This window comes from Sorex fumeus, unplaced genomic scaffold, assembly GCF_029834395.1.
Source record: "Sorex fumeus unplaced genomic scaffold, SorFum_2.1 ptg000024l, whole genome shotgun sequence".
NCBI classification, from domain to species: domain Eukaryota; kingdom Metazoa; phylum Chordata; class Mammalia; order Eulipotyphla; family Soricidae; genus Sorex; species Sorex fumeus.
This window is the reverse complement of record NW_026606081.1, coordinates 50689825-50709335: the sequence shown is the minus strand read 5'-3', so window position 1 is coordinate 50709335 and position 19511 is coordinate 50689825. Positions and strand designations below refer to the sequence as shown.

General features: G+C 50.7%; 1 protein-coding gene across 3 annotated transcripts in view; it reads left to right on the top strand.

The window, feature by feature from the left end:
- Positions 1 to 19511, top strand: part of KIF13B (kinesin family member 13B) — a 146948-nt gene that overhangs the window by 66405 nt on the left and 61032 nt on the right. For all 3 annotated transcript variants that reach the window (XM_056113989.1, XM_056113990.1, XM_056113988.1), the window contains exons 10-17: positions 305 to 416; positions 3427 to 3639; positions 4988 to 5098; positions 8645 to 8779; positions 12602 to 12732; positions 14926 to 15012; positions 16507 to 16697; positions 17882 to 18092. In XM_056113989.1, coding sequence (XP_055969964.1) covers positions 305 to 416; positions 3427 to 3639; positions 4988 to 5098; positions 8645 to 8779; positions 12602 to 12732; positions 14926 to 15012; positions 16507 to 16697; positions 17882 to 18092 — 1191 coding nt within the window. The remainder of the gene's footprint in view (positions 1 to 304; positions 417 to 3426; positions 3640 to 4987; positions 5099 to 8644; positions 8780 to 12601; positions 12733 to 14925; positions 15013 to 16506; positions 16698 to 17881; positions 18093 to 19511) is intronic.

Below are 19511 nucleotides of genomic sequence, written 5' to 3'. Positions count from 1 at the left end.
GCCCCAGCCTCCAGGAGGGGCTGTGTTTTCATGTCGTGTTTGTGGCTTTCTTTCTTAAAGAGCGGCTGTGTTTGTGCTGTTCTCCTTAAAGATAAATAGTTCACATTTTTAATTTACGACAGTTGCGGGGAACTGAGCTAAGCAGTTTTATGGCTTCGGCCACTGGTACTAGAGGGAGACTGACTTTCAGGGATGCTGGGGTTGAAAAGGAGACGGGGATGCTGATAACAGCGCTGGCCGCGCACCGCCACGAGGGCGGGCACGCGCTGTGTAATGTCGCTGCTTCTCACACATCTCCATGCAGGTCCCTCACCACCCTCGGCCTGGTCATCTCCGCCCTGGCAGACCAGAGTGCTGGCAAAAACAAGAACAAATTCGTTCCCTATCGTGACTCAGTCCTCACTTGGCTGCTCAAAGTAAGTCTCCGCTCCCCACCTCCGCCCCCTCGCCCCCATTCCTGGCATGCTCTGGGTGGTTGGTGGCAGGGGAAATCCAGAGTGGACCGTCCTGCCCGCTGAGCATTCCCCCCACCCCGTTTATCCAGTCTCATGGCTCTGAAATGTGACCACAGCCTGATGGATTTAGCATGGGTCGCTTCTGGCTCACCAGAACCCGGGAGAAGGTTCAAGTTGGTGTGTGCCGTATCACTCTTGCTTTTGAGATTTGTATGAAAAAGAACAATGTGAGCCCTGTACACTTCCTCTCTCTCACACTCCCTGTGCTAGGCGGGCTCGTACTTTGGACCTTGTTTCTCTAACTTCCTGTGATCTTTAGGGCTTGCTGCCGCCGCGTTAGTGACAGGTGTTGAGAACATCAGGCTGAGTTAGCACAGCCGCCTAGTCTAGCTGAGGACAGGGCTAGACCCGCTGGGAGAGGGAGCCTGCTTCCTTTTGCTCTCTCTCTCGCTGAAGTTTCCCTGGTCTTCAGCTTGACTTGTTAAAACTCTGTGTACTGTTTGAACAGACCATAGTAAATGAAACTTGCCAAAGTAGAAACTTGAATGGAATCCTGCCTTTGACCAAAGCATAGTCAAATTGTGAAAATTTCGAACAAAGGGATAAGCAAACAAATTCTTAGTCATTAGAAAACCACTTGTACATAACTCTTGAATTGAAGGGGTATTACAAAACATTTCACCACCAAAGAGCTAATTGTTCTGGTCTTCATTTGGCAACAGTTAACCTTGAAATCTCTTGAAATTTGTTTGACTTCTAGAAGAAGTCTTACTAAGAGACTTCTTCTTCTTCTTTTTTTTAAATGTAGGAGTACTGCTATTTATTCAGCCACTGATTTAGGCTGATTGAATTGGGCATGAACTCCACACTGAGAGACTTCTTTCTTAAACTTTTCACAGAAAACTTTCCTGATAATTCATGAGTGTTTTTAGGATGTGTCTGATTTGAAGGACATAAAAATATTGTCCCTGTTATATCATTGTTATTCAGTCCATTGAAACTGACAATAGGAAGTATTTAATATTAACTTGACTGAAGATGCCTATGGTAATTTTTTTTTTAAGTTCTTGTTGGGGCTCCAACTGGTGGAACACGGGGCCATGCGGGGCTGGGGACTGAGCGAAGGTCTCACACATGTGATCTGCCTCCTGAGCCACGTCATGGCCCCTGAGTAATAACTGGACACCCAGCTTAGAAGCTGGAGGCCGGACACTTTATTTCTGGGGCTCCTGATCCCCTCCAGGGCTGTTTCCTGTTAGGACGGTGACTGGTATGTCCCCATTTCCCTCCAGTGGCAGGGGACACAGAGCAGGACCAGACACAGCCCCTGCTGGCCTCGCTGCTTATCATCTTCCTCTGGGTTGTGCCCCTTCTTTTCATCACAAAGGGGCAGCACCCAACTTCCCTAGTATTGAGAGACACCGTTGAAAAGACTGGAAGAACAAAATGAAACTCTTTTTAGAGAACCCAGGCAATTATTGCAATTTTTGTGTGTTTGGCTTCCTCAGTTTTGTTTTGGTGCTTAAGGGTTACTCCCTCCTCTGTGCTCAGGGATGCCTCCTGCAGTGCTCAGTGCTCAGGGGACTCTGGAATGCTGGGGACTGAACCAGAGCTTCCTGCGTGCAAAGCCTGCAGCCCTTGCCTTTTGTTTTAGTGTTTTGTTTAAATTTTGGCCCTTTTTATTTTTCTGCTGTTTTTTTGGGGGGAGGGCACACCCGGAGTTGCTCAGGGGTAACTCCTGGCTCTGCATTCAGGAATCACTCCTGGCTGGCTCTGGGGACCATATGGGATGTTGGGATTGAACCTGGGTCAGCTGTATTCAAGGCGAGTGCACTACCCACTGTGCTACCCACTGTACTATCTCTCTGGCCCACCTTTTTTTTTTTTTTTAATATTTATCAGTGAAACACCATGAGGTACAGTTGTAGACTTACCACCTTTTCTTTTTCTTGATGATGCTCATTCACTTTTAGATCTCAGATGCCGCTCTCTCTGGGAATCTCCGCAACCTTGGCGTGTTTTCCAGACTTTCCTTCCTATCTTCCTGCTTTAGTTGTCTTGTAGAGTGTTTCTCCTCAGAATGGGCCTCTGGGTGGTAAAGGCCACTGAGAGTTGAATGAATGAATTATTTCTGCCCTGCTCTGGCTGACCCTTATGACCCTTGCCAAGTCTGTCACTCTTCCGGGGTCACGATTTCTTGCCTGTGAAATGAAGTAATTTGATTAGGTGACTTAAAAAGAGTTCTTTCAGCTTTAAAAAATCTTGACTCTCCAAAATTAAATTTCTTTCCTCTGTCCATTTAATTTGCAATTGCTGTCTTCGAAACAATGCTCGTTTGATTTGCCTAATTAAACAATTAAAGAATGAACAAGAGACTTTATACTTTCCCCCTGAATGAGTGCCAGTTCCTTTGTTGCTGTGTCCTTTCAGCTAACTGTTGCACATGCACTCAGGATTTAAGATATTAAGTATTTGTTGTTTGCAGCATAATCTGTGTGTGCATTTCTCCCTTGCTGGCGTCTGTACAGGTGCCTTGTACCCTAGTGCATTTTCTCTTCCTGTGGGCTAAGGGAACGCTTGTCAGAGAAGACAAACTGGGCTGAGGAGTAGCTCAGTGGCCACGGCACACACCCGGTCTGCAGGGTCCCCGGGGTCCGATCTCTGGCACCAAAGCAGCCCCAAAGTTCTGCTGCCTGTTGGCCCTGAACTGAACCAAGCACAAAGAGAAAGAGGATGCTAAGGCTTAGAATTCATTTTTCCGAGAGAGAAATGAACGTAGGTTTAACTGAGTTTTCTTTCGCTCTCTCTGCCCAGAAGCAGCTCTAGAGTGCGCCCATTGGGCTGCAGGGCACTGGCCAGCTTTTGTCCTCCAGCGTCATCCCCCCTCGGGACTCCATTGTGCCATCCCTAACTTCCACTCTCCCATCCGCTGTCCGCTTCCCACTGTGGCTCAATGTCCCTTCCCTTCCAGGACAGTCTCGGGGGAAACAGCAAGACGGCCATGGTGGCCACGGTGAGCCCGGCAGCGGATAACTATGACGAAACCCTGTCCACGCTGCGCTACGCCGACCGTGCCAAGCACATCGTGAACCACGCCGTGGTGAACGAGGACCCCAACGCCCGCATCATCCGGGACCTGCGTGAAGAGGTGGAGAAGCTGCGGGAGCAGCTGACCAAAGCCGAGGTGCGACTCGCGCCGAAGTGCTCCCTCCTTAGTCCCGCCTCGCCTCCCCAGGACCAGCAGCCCCCGTAGAGCTTCTGAGTTTCCTATGGGAGAAGAGTCTGAGAGATAGACAAGGGAGAAAGTTCCCATGGAAATGTGGTTTCTAGATGTGCTAGAGCATTGGGTGATAGAGTAAAGAGAATAGAACTTCCACAATACAGGCAGGAGAGGGAGGCGGGGCAGGGGGGTTAGACCATAGAAGGGGGGAGGAGGGAGAGAAGGAGAGAGGGGGAGAGAGGAGAGTGAGGAGAGAGAGGAAGAGTGACGGAGAGAGTGAGAGCAGGGAGAGAGGAGAGAGAGAGGGAGAGGGAGGGGGGGGGAGAGAGGGAGAGGTTGGGAGAGAGAGCGGGGAGAGGAGAGAGAGGAAGAGAAAAGGAGAGAGAGGGGAGAGAGAGAGAGGGAGAGAGAGAAGCATCAAAGTTTATTATTCATTTCAGTGCAGAAAATGGTGTTTCCTGGGCATAGATAATTGGGAGCAGAATCAGATTTCTCTTTTATCATTCGATAATCAGTTGAGGTGAAACTGCCACCTTACCATCTCAGGGAAGTCTTGTGCACCCTAATCTACGCTTTTGTGGGGTAATTCTGTTTGTAAAACATAGTGGTTCACCGCAGAACTCCCCCCCCGTCAGAGAAGTGCTTTTTCTAACTCTTTCTCGTCACTGAGACTTGATGTTCACTTCCCGTGGGTTTGAGAAAACGCACAATTCTAGTTGGTCTGCAGCCTCTTGACAGGAGTCACAGGGATACTGGCTGGGTACTCCTCCATTTGTGTCTGGTCCCACAGGGTTCTTGCACTGGGGGTCCTTCCTGGGCGCCGGGTGACAGCCCCCTTCCCCTCAGCGCCTGTCCGGCAGTAAGTCACTTCCATATATGGTCAGGGCGCTCACAGTGACCGTATTCTCTCCTGTTGGATCGTAGCCTGATCTACAGGGATAATTTCACAGTTCAAACTCAGTCTGTCTGTAGTTGACTGAGTACGAAAGCCGCGGGTGTGGAATCGGCCATGAGGTGGGCCTTGAGCCCGACCTGAGCCCTGTCAGGCTGTCAGAGCTGCAGCTTCTGCCTCCTCAGGCCTGGGGCTTTGTGCTAACAGTCGGTTGCAGGTAAATGGAAGGGCTGAGACTTCTTTCCAGTCCCTCGTGGACAACTGGGTGGACACTTGGTGCCCAGGGCCTGCGTCTGTGGCATATGCAGCCCTTGCTGGTAGTTCCCGGATGCACACGTGCTCCCGGTGCTGACTCTTGCTTGTGTCCTGGACTTCGCTTCTGCCTTCTCTGCAGTTCACAAACCAACACTTTGCTCGTAGGCAATGAAATCTCCTGAGCTCAAAGACCGGCTGGAGGAATCGGAGAAGCTCATCCAGGAAATGACAGTGACGTGGGAGGAGAAGCTAAGGAAGACCGAGGAGATCGCACAGGTGGGTCCTGGGGCGGGTCCTGGGAACCGGCTGCCGCCTGTCACTGAGCACACCCATCTCTCCGTGTGCTGGATGGACTGTCCTGCCCTTGTGGAGTGGAACAGTCAGATTCGTGCCATCGAGGATTCAAGTCGGTTTCCGTAACTTTTAAAAAATATATATATTTTTCAAACTGGACCAAAACACGAGGGGGGAGGAATCAACTCCCATGCATCCAGCCCCCGGCTTCATTGAAGATCCGCGATGCAGCGGGTCTTGCTTTATATGCACCATGCTCAGGGTTATTTTCGAAGCTCCCATTTACAGAGCGAGCACCGGCCAGCGCAGCACTTCGCTGCCTTTTCACTATTTGTTTTCCTCAGTCGGCAGCCTTTCTCGGAGTTGTTCAGTTGGGAACTGGTGTGTGAGCATTTGGGCCACCTGGTGAAGCACGGACCCTGCTGAGCTGTGGGTCTGAGGGCACCTTCCCGTGTAGCCGCCTTTTACACTCTCCTTCTCAGGCTGTGCTCTCCTCACAGGCCTCAGTTTACCCAGTTCTCTGTTCCCCTATCTGCAAGGCCAGACTTTGCTGCATTGAGCTTGCATCCCTGTGCCTCCCTTCCCCTCCCCTCCCCTCCCCTCCCCTGTCCTTCTTTCCCCCTTCCCTTCCTCCCTTCTCCTTTCCTTCCTGGTTTTTTGGAACACAGAGATGCAGTGCTGGGATCAATTCTGGGTCTCCCACCTGCAAAGCACGTGAACTAACCTTCTCAGCTACCTCCCAAGTACACAACCAACCACCCCTTCCCCCCTGCTTTTTTTGGCGTGGTGAACTTTCTTCTGTCTCACTGGACTAGCCCTGCTCTGTTGATCATTGACTTCCTTGCAACACACACTCGCAGTTCCCGGAATGTTCTTCTGGTTGGTGGAGTCACAGGTTATTAGTAGGTTATCTGGGGAAGAAGTGGTCTGTGCTTGGGCAGCTCTGGGAAGTATCCGTGGGAAGTCAGTGGATTGGGGTTTCTCCGGAGGCTCCCCAGCGCCGCTGGGTGGGTCTCCTCCAAGCCCCCATATGGCCCCTGTGTGCTGTGTGCTCCCACGCCCCTCAGTTACGACTTTCTGACCTCTGTCCAATATTGATTACTAAATGTGGAATAAATGTCACTGGGTAGAGGGTCATCAAGGTTACCGAGCAAACACAAGGGGAGGCAGGAATATAAGTGAATGATTCTCTAGGGCAGCAGTAAGGAACTAGTATCTATAGTTTGGCATTTTTCTGCCATTTGAGTTTTTATAATTGCAAGGAAAAAACCCACAAATTTTTTATCTAAACCAAAAAAGGCTTAAGGAATGTTTGCAATGTCTAGGAATAAGTTTACATATTAAAAGTATAGGGCTGTGGGCTGGAGCAATAGCACAGCAGGTAGGGTATTTGCCTTGCATGCAGCCAACCCGGGTTCAATTCCCAGTATCCCATATGGTCCCCTGAACACCGCCAGGGGTGATTCCTGAGTGCAGAGCCAGGAGTAACCCCTGTGCATCGCTGGGTGTGACCCAAAAAGAAAAAAATATATAGGGCTGAAGTGATAGCACAACAGGTAGGGCATTTGCCTTGCATGTGGCCAACCCAGGTTCGATTCCCAGCATCCCATATGGTCCCCCGAGCACCACCAGGAGTAATTCCTGAGTGCAAAGCCAGGAGTAACCCCTGTGCATTGCCGGGTGTGACCCAAAAAGCAGGAAAAAAAAGTATAGCATGAGGGGCCAGGGAGATAGTGCAGTAATATGGTGCTGGCCTTGCACTTGTCCAATTCCCCGACACCCCATATGATCCCCTGAGGCTGCCAGGAGTAATCCCTGAGCACAGAGCCAGGAGTAAACCCTGAGCACTGCTGGGTAAGATCCCAAACAAAATTAGGTATCTCACGAAAAAATATATTTACTGACGTCACTGAATATCACTTTTGATATCATAAGCTGATTGATTTTTTTCCTGTCATGTGTCAGTAAATATCCCACTCTTTAAGGACACTGCAGCCCAGCTCTGCCATGGAGGCCATGAATAATATGTCAGTAAACGGTATAGTTACGCACCATGAAATTTTATTTACAAAACTAAGTGGCAGCTTGGGTTTCAACCAGGGCCATGATTTGACCACACCTGACCCATCTCAACATTGTAATTTCACTTAAATACGCATTTTTTTTTTGCCCCTGGCTATTGGTAATGTTGTTCTGTCAGTCACGGGTGAGGCAGATGGCCCTTCGTTCATCCTAGCTTGGTCCGGGTTGGTGGCCAGGGATGTTTCATGCTTGGGGTACATTTTTTAAAAGTCTTCATAGACTTAAAATTTTCATCTTTAAACCATCCCATGAGGGTGTGCTATCCAAAGACACGGCTGGGTACGTCTCCTAACAGGGACGGCTGCCGAGTCTGAGGACAGGCCCCAGCGAGAGAACCCATGCGAGGTCTCGTAAGCTCAGGCGGGTCTTGGTGCTCTTGGGCTTAGCTGAGCTGTGGTTCTGGGTCCGAGAGTGGGTGACAGGATGGTGGGCAGAAGCAGGACACCAGACAGAGGGCTTGCCTGGGAGTCTGATACTGAGGACGTCAGCTAGGAAAACATATGGCCATCTTCGTGTTTTAGAAAAATTAGTTAACTGAAAGAAATATGCATTTGCTAACATGTGCAGAATTAGGTTCACTGTCACTGTCACTGTCACTGTCCTCCTGTTGTTCATCGATTTGCTCGAGCAGGCCCAGTAACATTGTGAGACTTGTTACTGTGTTTGGCATATTGAATGTGTCATGGGTAGCTTGTCAGGCTTTGCTGTGAGGCCGAGATACTCTTGGTAGCTTGCCGGGCTCTCCAAGAGGGATGAAGGAATCAAACTCGGGTCGGCCGTGTTGGCTGCGTGCAAGGCAAGGAATTAGGTTAAAAAAAAAAAGGATTAATTCACAATGTTGGTAATTTTCAAGAATATATAGTATTTAGTTGTGTTTGCAATGGTTCCTTTTTTTTTTTTTTCGCTTTTTGGGTCACACCCGGCGATGCACAGGGGTTAGTCCTGGCTCTGCAGTCAGGAATTACTCCTGGCGGTGCTCAGGGACCATATGGAATGCTGGGAATTGAACCCAGATCGGCCGCATGCAAGGCAAACACCTTACCCACTGTGCTATCACTCCAGCCCCAATGGTTCCGTTTTTGTCAAAAGTTTTTGCTTTTTGGTTTTGTGCCATACCTGGCTGTGCTGGGGAGCTGCTCGTGTCTCTGAGCTTGGAGTGTCTCCCTTACTGGTGCAGCAGCGGCCATGTGGTGCTGAGGGTCGTGCCCAGGCATCCTGCCTGCACAGCCTGCGCTCACCAGTAGCACTGTCTTACTGCACCCCTCCCCCCAGGAAATTTTTAATTAATAAAACAAAATAGCATTAGTTTTGAGGGAGAAACATGTTCTGCTTTGCCATACCAGGTCCCGAGATCCCTTATGTGAATGCTGGAGGTTTTCAGTAACGACACTACCGTAAGGCCCGAGCCCCAGAACTGCAGTGAATGTTTCTCTGTTCCCTTTACAGGAGCGCCAGAAGCAGCTCGAGAGCCTTGGGATATCCCTTCAGTCTTCAGGAATCAAAGTGGGGGATGATAAGTGTTTCCTCGTTAACCTGAACGCTGACCCCGCCCTCAATGAACTTCTGGTTTACTACTTAAAGGTGAGGTCCTGTGCTGTGTTCCTGTTTCCTGCCGCCAGAGTCTGTCCCACAGGGTTGCTTTAAACTTGTAATACCTTGCTTATTTTTGTTGGAATAAACAGGAGTGTAGGAAAATCTTGGGTTTCTGGGATCAATTTCCCTTTATAGTCTTGGATGGTTTTATTGTTTGTTTTGTTTGTTTGGGGGCGGGGGCGCACACCCAGTGAGAGTGCTCAGGACTTACTCCTGGCTCTGCACTCAGGGATCACTCTTGCTGATGGTTGGGGGACCAAATGGGTGCTGGAGCTTGAATCCCAGTTGGTGAGGTGCAAGGCAGCACTTTACCTGCTGTGTTGTGGCTCTGGCCCCTCTATAGTCTCAGGCAGGGGGTCTGGGGGGCACAGCAGGCTGTGCCTGGGGTAGCATGAGGAGCCGGGACTCCCTCGCTCAAAACTCACTTTCCAACCCTTTGAGTCCCCTCCCTGGTACTCCTCTCCCCTTTTTAAAAAACTGTTGCAGGTGCTCTCCTGGGCAGTGCTTGAGGTGGGTAGGGAACAGGGGGCCTAGGGCCTATCTTGGGGATGTTTGAGTTGAGAGGGCGGCGTTTGGTGCTGGGATTGAACCCAGAACCTGGCATATGCCGGGCCTGTGCTTGTCCCTCTGAGCCAGGTCGCTGCTTCCCCGGGTGGTCTTTGAGTGAGGTTACTCCATCTAAAAAGGCAAACAATAATATTCTGGGATTTTTTTCTGACAAAGCATGAGACCTATTATTGTTTCAACTGATTTATATAAAAAATTAAGTACACAAATCTATATTGATATGTGTATGTAAAACACCTTTTTTGCTAGTGGTTTGTTAGCCCACGAGAGAAAATGTGTAAAAGAAGAAATACTCTTAGGGACTGCTTGATAGGGAATTCCTGTTTCCTGTAACTCTCAGGAAAACTTGAAATTTGAGTTTCTCGATTTCTGTAAAAGGGAGGCAAGTCATCACTTAGAGACTGAGAACGTGAGTATGGAGCAGAACAAAACCCAGCATTGTGCAAATCAAACTCTGTGTGCAGAGGACGAATCAGGAAAACCCGAGATGACTATCCGGGCTGGTATGATCCTGACACTGGATAAGCCGGGAGGCACTCTGCAGAATAGCCCCTGTTAAGCCCAGAGCACGGATGACGAATGGAATGAATGATAGGACTTTAACATATAGTTACTGGATATTAGGAGGAATTAGATGGACACACCCCATAATCGAGGAACTGTCTCTGCGGCTTTTACTAAGGTGACTAGGAAAGTAAAGGTATGGGGCAGGTAAGGTTAGAAACAGCTGTAAGTAAGCCCGGAGCAGCCTGTGACTTCACTTCTGTGGGCATTTATGAATTCATGATGTAGTGGCCAGCCCCTCAGTTTCAACCAGAAGTCCCGGGCTGATTGTTCTGGGTTATCGGGCCAGGCCCCTTTGTTGATGAGGTTTACTACCTGGTCTCATTTCTCTGCGTCTCGTTCACACGTTGGCAGGTGCGGGGAGCAGGTGCTGTCTTCTGCCTGCAGGGAGGGCAGCCCCTGCCATGGCTGGTCCTTCTCGGTCAAGGCTTTGCCCACTCCAGGCCCCAGACTTGGCCTCACCTCTGTCGGCAGAAAATGTCTCTGTTGGGCTTCCTCTGAGGGTTAAGGGAGAGTTTGGATACCCAGAGATCACATATAAACTGAAGCACTGTTTCTGGACACATAATATAGTCCATAGTCCATCCCCCGACACCTGACTTACTGCACGGTGCCCTAGATACATTATTTGATTCATTTATTTATTGTTGGCTTTCCAGACCACACCCGCTGGTGCTCCAGGGCTACTGCTGGTCAGTCCTCCTGGTCCTGGGGGGCCATTGGCAGTGCTGGAGGCCCAGCGTGGGGCTCCCATCCGTAAGTGGTGAAGCTAGCGAGCTCTCTCCCCGGCCCCGTGTTATTTGTCTATTCAGAAAGCAGGTGTTATCACATCACCCACTGTGCTTCTGAATCAGAGCTCCCCCAGCTTACTTCGCACACCACTCCCTTTTCAGAAATAGCGCAAAAAACCACTCATTGTCCCTCTGGAAAGTGCCCCCAAGTTGTACCGTAGGGCTACCCCCATTGTTGGAGGCATTGCCCGAGACAGTGCTAGCTGGCTCTCCCGTTAGAATTCTGCAGTGGGTATTCCAGCGCCTTGGGGCTCTGCCCCTTCAGAATAGGACTTCAGTCCGGTGCCCTTTCCGTTTCCCAGAGCTGCGAATTCTTTTCCTTTCTCTTGTAATGCAGTTCACAGAGGGACACACAAACACATACACCCAAGGCAAAAGCCCTGATTCCTATCTGATCCTTAACCAGAAGAACTCACAAAGGAGCTGTTGAGAGGCCATGGGGAGTCATCCAAATGTTGCCGCTAGTCCCGTGCGGAGGTGCCGGGAGGCCGCCCGGGATGGCAGAATCGGGCCGTGTTGTTTTCACTGTCCAAGCTGACCCACCACAAGAGGCTATTCATGACAAAGCTCACTCTGAAGCCGGATCTCGCGCCAAGAACAGGGGCTTTGCTTCAGTAAGGCAATACCGGATGTGGGATGGAGGAATTTAGAGGTCAGGCATTTTTCATTTCTTTGCCTCAGAATTCCCCAGTTGATGGGGAGGCCTGGCAACGGCTGCCCAGCGCTGGCTCTGCTCTGGCTGCAGAGACCCTCACCTCCTGGCTCCGAGTTATGGGACGTCTTCCGGGACAGTATCCGCCGTCCATTTGCTTCGTCCAAACTGACTGAGGCAGGTCTGTTAGTCAAGCCACGAAGAGGCCGTGCATCACTGCCTCATTTGTTTTTGTCTTGTGTGGACAGCCCGTCCTCCCTTTGTCTAGCCCCGAGACACTATGTCCACAGTATCTGGGTTCTGATACTTGCTGGACTGGGCGAGGCTGGTGGTCTCCTGAGAGGATCGAGTCCTTGAGCCCAAGGCAAGGAGAATCCCCTCACACCTTTCACAGGGCTCAAAGAGACTCTGTGATGCTTAAATAACCTTCAACTTTTTAAATTAATTATTTTGATTTTGGGTTTTTGTTATTGTTTTTTGGCAGGGGGCAAACCTAAGTAATGCTCAAGGCTATTTCCGGTGTGTAGGCTCTGGGGGAACCCACAGTGCTGGGGTATGACTAAAGCCTGCTCTCAGCCCCCCTGAGCTATCTCCCGCCTCTTGAATAACCTTTCTTTGTATTTGGTCATCTTTTGTTTGTTTGTTTTTGGGCCACACTTGCCGACATTCAGGGGTTACTCCTGGCTCTGTGATCAGGGATCAGTCCTGGCAGGGCTTGAGGGACCACATGGGGTAGTGGGGATCAAACCAGGTCATCCACATGCAAGGCAAGTGCCCTCCCTACTGTACTATTGCTTTAGCCCCTGACCATCATGATTGCAATCAGTAAGTGATGAACAAACTAAGTAGCTTGTTTTGGCGTCAGTGATTTTAAAGTTTCATTGATACATGGATTAGGCTCTGAGGGTTGTATAAAATATTTGGAATGAGGATCACAATGGAATTTAAGGGAAAAGTACAGTGGGAATAATGAATATCAGATGAGCATGAATATAAAACTATAGTTTTAGTTTTAACAGGCATAACTCAACCCAGTGCAGAATTCCCTATAAGGAAATAAAACTTGTAGAATGAGTTTTAGAGCAAGCCAGAACCCCCCCCCCCCCCCCTATTTTTATTTGCTTTAAACTTCTTTGAGTTAAGGTAGTGGATCAGCATAAGAGGATGTAAGAGAATATGGCTTTAGTCTTTGTAAGAGTCTAATATCAATCAGTCTGTTCGATTTTTTTTTTATAGGAGCATACACTGATAGGTTCTGCAAATTCCCAAGATATTCAGCTGTGTGGAATGGGAATTCTTCCGGAGCACTGTATCATAGACATCACGCCAGAAGGCCAGGTGATGCTGACGCCGCAGAAGAACACCAGGTAACGTACTTTCATGCGTGCTACCATCATGGTACCTCCTAAGGGAGGGAAAGGTCACTCCGTGTGGATGGTCTGTGGAGGTGACTTCCGGTTGCTTCTAAGTTCTCTTAGTTAATATCCCAGTTGGTCTCCACGTTTTTTTTCTGGTTATTATTGTTGTGGTTGTTGTTTCGGGGTCACCCCAGTGCTGCTTAGTATTCAGAGCTCTCCCAGCAGTGCTCAGGGACACCTTGTGGTACCGGGGACCAAACCCAGGACTCTTGCCTGTGAAGTGCTCACTCCAGCCCGTTCAGCCATCTCCCCAGGCCTTTATCAACTCAGAAAACCAGCCCTTTCCCTCGCTGCCTGCTACCAAGGCTGCAGTTGGGCCCTCTCCAGTCTTCGTGGGCATGCCTCACCATTTTCCTGGGTCCCCCGCCAGCCTTTGTGCTGTGTTTTGTGCTGAAGGCCTGGATTGGCCCTGTCCATCTCCTCCTGCTCTGCGTCTGCCGGTCTTCTGCCCCGCCAGGCTTCAGCTCTTGCCTTTAAATGTCGTGATATCATAAAGTGGATCATCAATGGGAGGACCAATGTCCCAAACGAAACAGTCCAACTAACATCCAGTTCCATGATGCTGTCTCCATTTGCTCTCCTCTTGGCACTGGACCTGTATGCGTGTCAGGGAGGACCCTCAGGAGCACAGGGAGCACAGACAATGTCACCCAAGGAAAGTCTGGTCTTTTTTTCAGGACTGACCAGACTTTCCTTGGGTGACATCGTTTGTGCTCCCTGTGCTCCTGAGGGTCCCCAGGGTCTGCCCTTCACATTGCATTCCTGTGGGGTGTTTCCTTCTGGTTCCCCGTCAGCAAAGACCTCTGTCCCTGACACGCGTGCAGGTCCAGAACCAAGAGGAAAGAGTGAATGGAGACGGCATCATGGAACTGGATGTTAGTTGGACTGTTTCCTTCCTGACGTTGTTCCTCACAATGATGATCCATTTTATGATATCACAGCATTTAGAATAGCACAAATTTTATCCATAAAGTCCTGAAATATTGAGAAACTGTCCAGCTAATGGGGAAGGCTAGGCATCCTAGGTCTTTGTTCAAGAGAGAGAGGGCATGCGCTGCCCTGGCACTGCACTCAAGAGGAGCCATTCGCCCCTCAGGCTTCACGCCCTCCCTACAGCCCTGCAGCATGGCTGAGGGAGAGCCCAGCCTAAGGCAGCACCATGATGCCAGTCACGCCGGAACTAGGGTTCATGGATTGGCTCTTTTTTTTTTAGTTAAAATTAAACCACAGTGAGATATACAGTTACAAATTTGTCCACAATTGGGTTGGGTTTCAATTGTACAATGTTCCAACACCCGTCCCTTCACCAGTGTACATTTACGACCACCTATGTCCCCAGTTTCCCTCCACCCCCACCTCTATGGCAGTCACTCTCTCTCTCTCTCTCTCCCTCTCTCTCTCTCTCTCTCTCTCTCTCTCCCCCCCCCTCTCCCTTTCTCCCACTTTCCCTCCTACCGTCCTTCCCTCTCTCCCTCTCCTTTTGGGCATTGTAATTTTCAGTACAGATACTGAAAGCTTATCATGTATCTCTCTTTACCTCCTTTCAACACTCAGTTCTTGTGTCCAGATTGATCATTTCCAACTATTATTGAGCATTATTGTCATATTGGTCCCTTCTCTATCCGACTGCCCTCCGCCTCCCACACACTTGGGGCAGCTCCCAGCCGTGGGCCAGTCCCCCTGGTGACTGGCTCTTTTTATCCGCATCAAAGGCCTTTATGATTTGCCCTGCGTACTGGTAGCACCCTTTTATTTGTGCTCTGAACCATCCTTTTGTATTTGCTGCAATGCTTTTTTTACATTCACCTCTTAGAGTTCACCTCTTGAGTTAAGGTAGTGGAAACTGCATAACAAAGGCAGAACTTTGAAAACTGCATAACAAAGGCAGAACTTTGAGAAGTGCGGGGGGGGGGGGGGGGGGGGGGGGGGGGGGGGGAGGGGGGGGGGGGAATCATCAGTTACACGTGTTCCCAAACCGTGAACATTTTAGGTGGATCAGTGACAGGAACCCCGCTAGTCAGATTCCTCCAGGGAAGACCTCATGAGTTTGCTCGCCCCGAGCAGCGGGATTGCTGTGGTACTGGAAAGGCAGAGGGGAGACTCACCCACCCTCACCCAGACGTTTGGCCCTTGTACCCACAGGACATTCGTTAATGGCTCTTCTGTGTCCAGCGCTGTCCAGCTGCACCACGGGGACAGGATACTGTGGGGAAACAACCACTTCTTCAGGTATGACGTGTCCCGGGGCCGGGCGGGAGATGATGGGAACAGAAGCACAGACAGTAGGGAGAAAACACCCTAGAGATTACACCTTTTTCCAGGACACACATACTTCTTTACTAGATGTGTGTGTGTATTTACTCTGCATTATTATTCAGTGTGTGACTTAAGTGCAAGGACAGAGATACGGCACACTCAGGAAAAATAGTGGTTTTATTTGCATGACTTTTCCTTTTTATTCCCCAGTGAAAGGTGATTCATGTCTGGTGGAAGAAATCACTACGTTTTTTTTTTTCCCCTAACATGCTCATTTTTTAAATTTCATTTTTAGGAAAACAGTAATAGTTTTGTGCCTAGTGCATAGAATAAGATTTGTATTTCATTCAGGAAGGCTTTCAGCTGCAGATAATGGTAAGTTTGATTGTAATGGATTAGAGAGTTGATTTCTGATGAGTGCAGACTCATGCTGCCTAGACAGGAAGACTGGAGGAAGATGGCAGTTGGCCTTGGCTAAACCTCTCGCCACTTCCCTGGCAGCAGCCTTGCCCTTGTCCTGCACTGCCCTCTGCTCCAAGGTGGTGGGAGACAGAGACAGACAGACACAGAGAGACAGAGAAAGAGAGACAGAGAGCGGAGACAGAGACAGAGGCGGGGGGGGGGGGGAGAGAGAGAGAGAGAGAAGAGGGGCGAGCTTGTCCTGACTGCCAACTGTCTTCTCAGTGTAAGGAAGAGCAGAATCTCCCCGAGCCCCGGCAATCCTGCGTTTACCATCCTCCTCTGTCCCTACAACATGCCTCTTGGCCGCAAGGAGACTGGGCGAGCGTCCGAGCTGGGACCGCACACACTGTTTTCCAAACAAAATTGGTGTCGTGTCAGCAAGGAGGGTGGGCAGGCTGTTCTGTTCCGTTGGAACCCGGGTCTATTCCTCATCCTGCCTCGGCCACTGGGCTTGGGAGAGGATCCGGAGCGCCACTGCCAGCCAGTTGATGTTTGGATTTCTGAGGAGAGGGGCAAGGGGGTGTGCTAAAGCAAATGGACCCTTTACCCCGGTCTTCTTCCCAAACTAAACCGAGTGCCAGTTGCTCGGCGCGGTGCTCACACCTCCCCACGGTGGGTTGAGCTGCTCTTCCCAGCTCCCTCTGCTGTCTCTGCTGGACTCGCTCCACACAGCCTGACTCCTGACTGCTACGGAATTCCCAGACCCACCCTTTCCTGCTCCATCTGGCCTAGGGCCCTGCTTCCCTCGCTTCTTGTGAGTGGTCTCAAATGGCACCAGTGCCCCGGTCCTCGTCTTCAGTCTGAGGGTCCCTCAGTCCCTCTCTAACATGGTCACGTGGCCTGCGTTAGTACCAGGCACGTATGTATTTTATTTCTGTTCTAGAACCCAAATCCCAAAGGCAGGAACTCTCTGCCCTTCACTTGGAGTCCCTGGGTACCTAGGCAGTGCCAGTGCCGAAGGAGGAAGGGCCTAGCTTGGGAAATAATGGTTTTTCACTCCCCAAGACTCAACTTGCCTAAAAAGAAAAAGAAAGTCGATCGAGAGGATGAGGAGCAAGATGCCTTGGTGAAGAACGACACGAGCTCTGAGCAGCTGGACGTGGACGGAGACTCCTCCAGCGAGGTGTCCAGTGAGATCAACTTCAACTTCGAGTACGCGCAGATGGAGGTGACCATGAAGGCGCTGGGCCACAACGGTGAGCAGCCACGGGGCCCCCTGCCCATAGCCCACAGGACCCTCTGCCCGTAGCTCACCGGGCCCCCTACCCATAGCCCACAGGGCCCCCTGCCCGTAGTCCACCGGGCCCCCTGCTCGTAGCCCACTGGGCCCCCTGCTGCAGTCCACAGGGCCTCTGCCCACAGCCCACAGGGCCTCTGCCCGAGCCCGCCAGGCCCCTCTGCTCGAAGCCCCTTTAGGGACAGCCATGACCGAGGCCTTCTGAGTATCACCAGAAGGGAGATCTCTCTCCTTATCTACTCTTTTCATGTCTTTGACTTTGTTCTATCCATAAAAATCTTCAACAGGTGCCTATTTATGACGATATATAATCTAACACCTGTATCATGCTCTGCATCTGTGTTTTCCACAAAGTGCCTTTCAAATTGTATTGCGTAATAACAGTAGCTAGCATTTATGAGCCTGTGCCACCTGACAGGTATTGTTCTAGTACCGTGTTTGCGTTCTGTCCTCACCACAGCCCTTGCTGTGAGTTCAAGTTTTCTTCTTCCTTTTGCCTCCATGTCACACTGCAAACTTTGTTCCAGATGGAATTTCTCAGGCTTGACCCTTGATGCTACTGGCTCCGAACGTCGGAGCCCCAGCCCTCTCTCTGTTCTCTGTCGAGCAGATAACGGACCTACTCTTTCTGTCCAGAGATGAGTTCAGAGTATATCCAACACAGTGCGGAATTGGATATGCAGTGAGGAGTGAGGGAAGCTAATTTGTTCCCTACTATCTCCAAGAATTTCATTTTAGGGCTAAAATGGCAGTTCAACAGGCTGTTCTCCATGTGCTGGCGGCCAGGGTTCAACCCCTGGGATCCCCCGGCCCCACCAGTTATGCCCCCCAAACCAACAACAGAAAACAGAGAATTTTTATTTCATTAATATTAGAATGACGCTGGGGGGCGGAAGCAATAGCACAGCAGGTAGGGCATTTGCTTTGCACGTGGTCGACCCGGGTTTGATCCCTGGCATCCTGTATGGTCCTCTGAGCACCACCAGGAGTATACCTGAATGCAGAGCCAGGAGGAGGCCCTGAGCATAGGTGGGTGTGACCTCCCCCCCAAAAAAATTAGGATGATGCTAGAACAGGCAGAGTGTCCCCTGCGGGCTACTCCAAGGTCTCTGCCCGTAACTGACTGGCGCGTTTTCTGGTCAGACCCGATGCAGTCCCTGCTCAGCAGCCTGGAGCAGCAGCACGAGGAGGAGAAGCGGTCGGCGCTGGAGCGCCAGCGGCTCATGTACGAGCAGGAGCTGGAGCAGCTGCGGCGGAGGCTGTCTCCGGAGAAGCACAACTGCCGCGGCTCCGACAGGTTCTCCCTGCAGTCGCCCAGCGCCCAACAGCGCCTGCGGCAGTGGGCCGAGGAGAGGTGGGTGCCCCCGCCGGCTGCGCTCACCCTTCACCCACCCTGGCAGAGCTTCGTGGGAAGACCTAGACCTGGGGAAGGAAATCCGCTGAACAGAGCCTCAGGGCAAGGAGCCACTTGCGGGGGTCTTCCCTCTGAACCCCTATTTATTTATTTAATTATATATGGCTACTTGGGCCACACCCAGCAATGCTCTGGGCTGACTCCTGGCTCTGCACTCAGGAATCACTCCTGGCGGTGCTCGGGGGACCCTATGGGATGCCAAGAATATTGAACCCAGCTTGGAAGCCTGCAAGGCAAATGCCCTCCCTGCTGTGCTATCGCTCTGGCCCTAGCCCCCATTTTGTTGTTTTGTTGATAAAATGTAGTCAATTTTATTTTTAATTTATTTTAATTTTTTTAATTTTTATTAGTGAGATACCATGAGGTATAGTTGTAGACTTACAAATTTTTGTGCTTGGGTTTCAGTTATACAATGATCGAGTACCCATCCCTCCACCAGTGCCCATTTCCCACCACCACGGATCCCAGTATCCCTCCCACCCCCTATCCCCCCATCCCATCCTGCCTCTGTGGCAGGGCATTCCCGTTTGTTCTCCCTCTCCTTTTGGGTGTTGTGGTTTGCAAAAGAGGCAATGGGTGACAATCATGTTTGGTCTATAGTCTACTTTCAGCATGCTTCTCCCATCCTGGGAGGAAAGTATCATGTTAAGTGAAATGAGTCAGAAGGAAAGGGACAGACATAGAAAGATTGCATTCATCTGGGGAACATAAAGTAACAAAATAGGAGACTAACACCCAAGAATGGCCCCCATTTTTTTTAAATGGTGGGAGTTTCCCATTCATTTGGATCTGTCTAGACTCACCTGTGTGCCCCGAGGCCCCTTTTGGGTCTGGGTGACGTTTGGTTTTGAATTGGTCGGTATTTGCACCCAGAAGCTGTGCTCTGCCTGAGAGATAGTACCTCTTGGAGGGCACTCGCCTCGCTTGCGACCGACCTTCCGTTCCATCTCTCTCATCTCATATGGTCATGGCCAGGAGTGATCCCTGAGCACAGGCAGTTGCGGCCCAAAGCCCACCTCCAACCAACCGAGAAACAAAGCAGAGGAGCCGCACTTTTTCACTGTGCTGTGCTCCTGCTCCGAGGCTCGGGCAGACGCTCCTAACAGAGGCAGCAGAGGAAAGGTGGTTTTCTGGCCAATGAGTGCCCGTAGGTACAGCAGGTGCTGATGAGAGGCGGACCCCCAAGTGGGCTGGCAGTGTCTGGCCCAAGTGGGCTGGCAGTGTCTGGGGAAGGAACTCACGCCTGCCTCATCAGTTTGTTCTGCAGACTGTGTCCTGAGGGTGGCTGGATAGGCAGCACTGCAGGCTCACCCCAGGCCTCCCGAGTTAAAGTCTCCACCTAGCCGGGTGCTGGGCGTG